Here is an 8,936-nt window from a genome sequence, read left to right as displayed (position 1 = left end):
ACCACGCCCGCCAGTGGCTCTGCGGTCGACCGCTGATCAATAACGGCTAGTTTTCTGTCCTTTTTCCAGTTGTGTTTTCTGAGGACCTTTTGGTCTTTTTACTTGGGTTTTTGCTGAAGTTTTGAGTGTGTATAAATACCCCATTGCTCTCATCTTTTAAAGAACCAATGAAATATTTTAAACAAGTTTAAGAGAGTGTTAAACAAGGGTTTAAAGTTTTGTTTAGTGTTTGTTTAAAAAGCTTTTAAGCATTTGAGAGTTTTGTTTTGTGAAAGAAATTTCACAAGGGCTTGAGGAAGATCATCCATCGGTGTTTGAGCATCCAACTCTTCTCCCTTACTCTCTTGATCTATTGAGAAGTTTTCTTAACTCATATCTAGCTTTACATTTACATATTTGTTTGATTATCATTTATTAAAGCTAGTTTTTATATTGAGTTTAGATTTGATAAATCTTATTGTTACACACACCCACTTTGAGCTTATAGTATTTTCATACATAGTATTATTAGGATTGTGAGAGTTTGTAACTTTGAGCTGTGCTTAACTTAGTTCTCATCTTGTTTAGAGAACAAATCAATTGTTGTTGTGCTTAATTTGTGAGGTTCACGTTGTAATACACTAGTACACCAAGAGCAGTGTGTGGTGAGAGATGAAGTCGTCCCAAGAGGAGTGAGATAGGTGGTAATGCCTATAGAGAGGTTGTAATTCCTAACACTTGAGGGAGATACGGGCTAGAGACCAACACTTGAGGTAGTAGTTAGTGTAGTTACATTGTGAGTGTGGATTGTAAAGTTTTTCGTTAGCTAGAAAACCGTATTGTGAGGTGTAAACGTTTTTCGGGTAAGCGTAGAAAACCCGGTGTGATAGTGGAGATCTCCTCGAGGTGAGGAGCGGGGACGTAGGTCGTGGGGACCGAACCTCGTGAACATATCGTTTGTTTGTGATTGCATTAACGCACTTGTTTTTATGTTCATTTCTTATATCGCCTTTGTATATTGCTTGCTGTTTATATTACCCACTATCTAGTTTAGATTGTTTACTCTTGTGTTATTTGTATATCCTTGCATATATATCTTGTCACATATCATTTGTTAGGATATATTTGTTAATTAGTTTTAATTGGTATAAAATCGGATTAGATTAGCATAAACCCTATTCACCCCCTCCCCTCTAGGGTTCTTTCCCAGTGGCATTAGGGTCTAACATTGTAGAACCTCCTTCCTGGATTTTTAACAATCATAGAAGTAAAATATTCGCACTCCAAACCACAACTACAAAACTTCATCCCAGATTGCTTTGCTAGATCATTCCAATGTCGTATAGCTTTTATCCCATTGAACCCTTGTTTGCTTCTTCCCATGCTCGTGCTTGACATCGATCTTGAGCGACAGCTTGAAGATGAAGAATCCATCGCTAATTTAAATTCCACTGAACTTAACCCTAACCGTAGGAGGAAGAAGAAGATGGAAGAAGATGAAGAAGAAGATGGAGGGATACGAAAGGAAGAAGAGGAGAAAAACCCTAATATGAGAAAAAAAACCCATTTCGAAGAGAGTAATTCATCCCAACTACCGTCATACTAGATGCCACGTTGGGGGCCACATATGTATCATGTGAACCGTCACGTGAGAAAACTTGTCGTAAAATTGGATTCGACCAAACTTAAGGCCCATTTGTCACCAGAGGAAAATATATATACCAATATGTCGCCGAAAAAATTATAGAAAAAAATTATATGCTAAACTGTCACTAAAGTAAACAAAATATATCAATTTGATAATTTTGCCCTTTTTTTAATGAGCCCTGAACTCAAGAGAGTTTTCCCATATTTTGGAAATTAATGGGGTTTATTTTATAATTGCCGAAAGTTAAGGGGATTTTCTGAAATTTAGCGGAAAAAAGATTGCAGGCAGTAAAATTGATGGGGGTAAAATAAATTCCATATCCAGAAGCAGACGCGGAGCGTTGATAGCAGTCAATGGCGGAAGAGGACGCGGACCCACCTGAGAAATTTCTTCGCTGTCAGTCACCGACCACGAGTTTATATGTATATACTATATTTCTTGATTGATAATTGAATGGGATTGAATTGAATCAGTCCCAGCGAAGAGTGGAGTACAGAGGAAGAAGAAGAAAAAATACCCATCGTTGAGGTGAGGTTTTTCTTAGATGTCATTCTTTTTTTAAATTTAAATTCTACATCTGGGTGAAACCCCTGCTCGGATATCACTCAATTTCTCATAATTTGAAGAAAATCTAATTTGGGTCTTCCCCCTTTGAAGAAAACCATCTATACATTTTTTTTCTTTGAATTAAGGGATCTCGTTGGCTAATGTTTCTTGAGTTATCTTCACTGTAGTATTTGGATTTATGGGTTTCGAAGAAGTAACCCAAATGCCCCAAAAATTTGGGTGGAGAGTAACTCAAATTAGAGATCAGATAGAACTGCGATTGTTTATTATTCTTCTAGATAGGCTACCACACAGGTAGAGATGCATATGACTGGAACTTATTATTTGTTTCGTGGGGGTTTGATGGTCTCAAGATTGAAAGCTATATTGTTGGTAGCGAAATGAAATGATCCTAATTGATTATACATCTGTTATGCCTATGCACCCGAAAAGCTGCTCATGATGAGAGTGGTGTTTAAATGTAACAGAACGGTTATCGCACCTCCATTATGGAAATGAAGTTTATTTAGTACCATCATTCTTGAATCAATGATCTAGCTATGGTTTAGCCAAAATCATATGCTTGATAGGTTCCCTCTAGTTGTGTTAACAGAACGGCTATCTGAATTCATGCGTGAAGCAGCACCATAGCTGTAGGCTATACTAAAATTTCTTCTAGACTTCTACATCATTTTGGGATTCTGGAGCTGTGTAGTGAAAGTATCCATAAAAAAATCCTCTGCTTGCATGTTAAAGACAAAGGCAATAAGTCTCATCATTGTCTCTGTTATTGGTAGAATTTGGAAGATTCTCAATAGAATATGTGGGAATATATTTTCTTTAGATAAAAATCTGCCTGATATGTTGCTTTAAGGAAGATCATTAACTGCATAATATCCACCGATGGGGATAATGTTCTCCCTTATTAGCATAAGTAGTTGGTCCGTCTTGATATACTCAGTGCATATCGATGAATTGATGAGAAAGTTTTTGATGAGAAAGTTTTTGATGATTTTCACACCAAAACCTCCATGAAGAATTTCAAATAGTTATTTTTTAAAAGGGTTTTATAGAATACTAGCCCCTACAATAATCACTTGTTAAATTTTATTCCCTGTTTAGGTAGTTAAATATTATCCGCTGTTTAGGTATTAGTCCCTTACATTGTGGAACCCACCCATTATAAGTCTCTGTTGGTAATGACCTGATTCTAGTAGTATCTTCCAGAATCATCTATGATGAGAGTGGAATGACGAGCATCAACTTTTATTTTGGTCATCAGTAAGAGGATTGGATTTTCCATCTATATTGCTTCCATCAAGGTACCGAGTCATTAATGAGAATGAGATAATATTGAACCACTTTGATTTTGGCCATCTGCCTCCTACCTTTCCATTTACTATAAAATCCATAATTTTTGGGACATTTGGGTTTAGAATCACAAATAATGAATTTGGTTGAAAGAAGGGAAAATTACACATAAACCCCCTCATCTACACCTTTAGTCGCACTTAACCCCTCTACTCATCTACTAGCACTCAGCACCCCTGGATTGTCATCTTTAGAGAGATAAATTGCAAGTAATACCCCTCCTCCTCATGAACTGAGGGAGGCTAAGTGCTTCTAATAAATAAGTTGAGGGGTGTTTAGTGCAATTGAAAGTATAGATGGATGGATTACGAGCGATTTACCCTTTAATGAAAAAGAAATGGGGTTAGCTAATGTTATCAGCTTAGGAATATTATAAACTTGCAGTTTTATAAGATGGCTAGTGCTAAGTATGGTCAATTAATCTGGACAGAAATTGTACTTAGAGAGACTCATAACGAGTGAACCATATATATTTGCAGCAACCAATATCTGCCTCAAACTTTGATTATTTTGGAGCACTAACATCATTGTTTTAAATATCCCCAACATGGTGCGATATATCCTTTTGCAGGACTTGCTGCGACCGGTATGGTCTCTATATATTATTTACCGCTTTTTTGGCTATTTTCGGCTATATATCCCCAATATGGTGATATATCGCTGATGTCTTGGCCGATATATATTTTATATGGCTTATCGCAAAATAATATACCGGTTTGGCAATATTTGCTCGAGATATCATGATTTCCCTATTATATCAAATGATATTTTGGCCTAAAAAATCAAACTAAATGTTGCAACGTAGATTTGTACTTTTGTTTCTTTTACAAGGTTGATTAGTGATCATAAACTTATATTATTTATATTTTGTATGCTTAGATTTCATTAAGTATGTTGAAATTACATTTAGTGCATTATGCTATATTTTCAAACATCTTATATTTACCACATATCCCCTATATTTCCCCGATATCGTCAATCCGATATGAATTTTGGCCATATGATATTTCCCTAATATCCGATATTTAAAACCTCGACTAATATCCCAAAATACCCAATTAAAAAAAGGTTTTCTTTTGTATTTTTTTTCCATTATGTCTTGGGATTTCGGTACTTCTTTTTCTATTGTAGTTTTGGTTAACAACAACTTTGTAGTATCTGCCCCATGGTACCATTAAACAATACCATTAATTTCTGTACCCTACTAAAATTTAGTAGTTCTTATAAGATTGAATGATTTTTCTGACTTTAGATATGTCATACTCCCAGTTTAGCACAAAGAAGAATATGTTTAGACTGTCATTAATGGCATTAAATTTAGTTAATTGGATCTATTTTTCCAACTAGGTGATCATCATGCGAGGGGAACTTGCTACAAATGGAAGGCAGCAAGTAAATGTACACTATGTAAATAGCCCTGTCATTTGTGTAGTTGAAGAAAATTCTGGAAGATATTACCAGAATCAGGTGGGTTTCCTGCTTACTCCAAACAAACTAGCAGCTATTGGATACTTTATAATCTTACTCATGCACAGCTGTAGGGTGCAGAAGCACATTTAGTCTTAAAACTTAGTATCTGCACATAGCTTTGGACTTTAAGGATTCTAAGTCATGCAATTTGAGATAAAGTGGTAGTCAAGCGCATGAATATTTTACCAGTTTTTCTGCACATGGATTTTTATGATTTCAGGATCATAACCAGTTGTTTCCAATCCCTATTTTTAATGGAATGCAAAGTGCTTATAAACTTAAATGCTTTCCCCTGTATAGTTGTTCCTTAGCTAGAAAAATTATGCCCTTGATAGTTTCTGATACCAGCAAACACACAAGAAGAAACAAAACCGGCGATAAACAGTCTAAGAATCAAGAAGCAGTTTTAATAACATAATAGCGGACAACATCATAGCTCTTCAAAGAACTTTTCTCTTTTCTTGTTTACTTGTACTATTTTTAAACTTTTAAATGAAATAAAATGAGAACTATGAAGTTAACAAATAAAAGTAAATAATGTGGTTGAATTAGCTCAAGTAAATCATGTACTTTAGTCTATATTTTTCATTAAGGCTATTGTTGTTTGACATCAGTAGTTAGGTGACAATACGACATGAATCTTATGACTTTTGTTTACTCCATATATTGTGGTAACCTCATTATTTTATTCTCTATTTAGTATGGAATTCTCTTGATGACTCTTTACAACAAATAATGAATTTCATTTCACCCGTTCCAACCATGGAAAAATAAAACTGGAAAAACTACTGAAAAGGAATCTACTACTTTGTTTACATAAGCAAATAGAATTATTGTTTTTATAGAAACAGTCGAACTAATTTACCTAGAACTTCTTCGAGTTCTAATTCTAGAGCTGATCAGGATTTTGGCCAACGCAAGAAAGAAGGGAATTCTTCCGAAACCATGAATGTCGAGATACAGCTAGAAGTAGATGAAGCTTTAGCTAGAGAGTTACAAGAGATGGAGAATCAGTTCGCCAGTACTTCTGTCGGTGAAGCTGCTGGTACAGCATCTGGTAAAGATGATGATTAGAAGGAATAATCAGAATCTTGAAGAATACTTTATTTATGTAATGAAATTTTCGTAACCCACACCTCAAATTTGCTTCTGTTTAAAGATGATGATTAGAAGGAATAATCAGTTTATTTACTCACTTTGTCTCAGATGAAATGAATCGATCTTGGATAGACAGGAAGTAGAACTAACAGAATTGAGCAGATCTTAGAGGAGCAAGTGCTCCCCTGTCATTATTTATGGATTATACATTTTCATTTATTTTTCAGTAGCAAATCCATGGTCATTGCAAAATACACATTAAATATAGTTTAATAAAACTTGGGTTACTTTCACAATACTTCCCTGAACTTTTCGTGTTTGGGGGGTGGGGGGGGGGGGTTGCACATAAGTCCCCTGAACTTTTTTATCTCATATATTCCGCCTGAGCATAGAACTTTAAACTTTTCTCATCAATCCCCTAACGTGTTATTCGCAATAACTAAAAGTTTCCTGTATAAAAGCCCTCAATTGTTTGGTTTTTTTTTTGTTTGAGTTTCTTTTTTTTTTTTTGGGGGGGGGGAGGGTACTCGCCTCCAAATGACTTGCTTTGGGATTTTATTCTCTTAAGAACATTTTAGTTATTTGCAAATTACAGACAGGCAGGGGTCCAATACAATTTAAAGTTCAAGGGGGTTTTGTGAGATACCTCAAAAGTGAAGGGTGACTATGTGAGAGAAAAGATGTTCGGGCAGGAGGGATATGTGCAAAACCCCCTGGAAGTTCTGAGCAGTTTTGTGAAATTAATACATGCAATTATGTAACTTTTCTAGTTACTGAAATGTCGTCATTTGGTCTATCAAGATACTAGCAGTACAGGATCTTCTGTAGGAAATGCAGAAGGCAGTTCTTCTAATACATCATCACAGGTAAAATGTATGGCTTGTCTTTGCCAATTTATCTTTTTTGTGCCACCCTTCATATTGCATACCTGTAACTATGATTTGTATTGCTGCTGTAGGTTGCAAGAGAAGATGATATTGACCCAGAGAACATGACCTATGAGGTAAATTGTATAAGCAAGTGCCATAAGGAAGTTAAATCTTGGTAAATCCCAACAGGATCAAGATTTTCTTATAGCTTTAGGCCCTAGGGTATCCAAATTTTTATGCACAAACTTTCTATTTTTGACATGCATCAAGTGTATACATGGGCAGTCACAATGTTGATATGGGTAGTGTTTTAGTCTCAAGTTCACCATATTGCTTAACATGGGCTAAACCATGTGCACTGAAGACCATTAAATACACTAGTTAGGAGGATTGATAGAATGTAATCAATAGGTTAAGGAGGACTAAAGATAGGCATAAGAGAATTTGGGGAAGCACTTAAGAAAAACTTACCTGAGGAGGTTGTCCTTCACACGAGTATAAGAAAAGGAGTCAATGGCTTAAGGAGGACCAAATTCAGACATAAGAGAAGTTGGATCAGAGCACTTAAGGCGGATATATAGTGGTTATCGAGTGAGCAGATTGTCTTTGCATAAAGTTTTTGTTTGTTTATTTATTGTTTCTGAAACTTGGACCAATGAAAATATATTCCATCGTATTCAGAGCCGATTATGATGTCTGTAATTTTGTATGATCTTCTATTTCTTAAATATATTGCTTCCAAAGGAGAGTATTATTACCTAAGTTGCATGAGAACAGGTACATCTACCGGTATAGGGTGCGCGTGCGGGACACGGGAAATTTGTAAAATGTAGGGTATGCAAACATAGCTACACACATACACATATATTGAAACTAATAATTTGTGTGATATCATTATTGTTTTTCAATTCGTGTGTTATTAGAATTGAAATTACTATCAGACTTTTTAAGTTTAGTTTATTATGTAATTATAAATTGGAAACTGCTCGATTTTGAACTAGACTTTCGAAAGACCCTTTAAACCCATAGCTTTGAGCGTGTGCATGGGTTGAAATGAACGTGGCCCATGTCTAATGAGTTTCAAGAAATGAATGTTCTATGTAGGATATATGTCCATAAAATGTATGACAAGTGTCTTAAATTAAGAAATATATCATACAATTGAGTTTATGTCTGAATAAATATATGCATATATCCAAGGAGCATCCATGAAGTTCCCGTACAAGTACGTGCCTAGTAGATGTCGGGTATGGGTACGGGTAAAAGCTTCATGATAGAAGTACCTTGGTAATATTAGATTATTTCCTAGTATCGTAACATTGAATGCAAGATCATGAGAGGCTACTATCTATTTTCCAAAAACTTGTAAACTGATTTCAACATTAAAATTTGTTAGCCATGAACAAATTAACCTCTAACAAATTAACCCGGCTAAACATATGTATATTGGTGTGAAAATCATGACTACTTGGCTTTTACATGCTTTAGGAAAGAAGTAGTTTCCTATATATATGAAATTTATATAGTCTTACTATGTAGGTAGGCGATCATATGTTCGGACTATAACACGTGTGCATGAAGAATAAGGATCTTTGCCTCACTTTGGAGTTTTTATTGATGCCATGAGCTTGCTTTTAGATATTCAAGGCTCCATTTAACCAGTTCCTCAGTATTTTGATGAGATTAGTTCATTGTTAATTGTATATCCACTAATTTTGTGTTTCCTATTATCACATTTTCAAGTTTCTTTTATTATGTTGATTATTATAACTGGAAACTACTCGTTTTTGAGCTAGAAACCCGAGCGACCCTTTTATTACAAGTTTTGAACGTGGCTATGGGATGAAGCGAACTCGATCCATGTCTAACAAGTTTCAAGAAATTGATGTGAAGTGCATGATATAAGTCTAAGAAGTGTTAGACAAGTGTTTTAAATTTATACATATATTGAGTAC

General features: G+C 35.2%; 1 protein-coding gene across 1 annotated transcript in view; it reads left to right on the top strand.

Moving 5' to 3' along the window:
• The window catches only part of LOC109838473 (E3 ubiquitin ligase BIG BROTHER-like), an 11,999-nt gene continuing 8,924 nt past the window's right edge, over positions 5,862-8,936 (top strand). The window contains exons 1-3 of the mRNA XM_020406914.1: positions 5,862-6,071; positions 6,914-6,978; positions 7,071-7,115. Of these exons, the coding sequence (XP_020262503.1) occupies positions 5,960-6,071; positions 6,914-6,978; positions 7,071-7,115 (222 nt within the window). The 5' untranslated portion in view covers positions 5,862-5,959. The remainder of the gene's footprint in view (positions 6,072-6,913; positions 6,979-7,070; positions 7,116-8,936) is intronic.

This window comes from Asparagus officinalis, chromosome 4, assembly GCF_001876935.1.
Source record: "Asparagus officinalis chromosome 4, Aspof.V1, whole genome shotgun sequence".
Taxonomy (NCBI): Eukaryota; Viridiplantae; Streptophyta; class Magnoliopsida; order Asparagales; family Asparagaceae; genus Asparagus; species Asparagus officinalis.
Note: the sequence above shows the minus strand (reverse complement) of the source record. Positions and strands in the feature narration are given on the sequence as shown.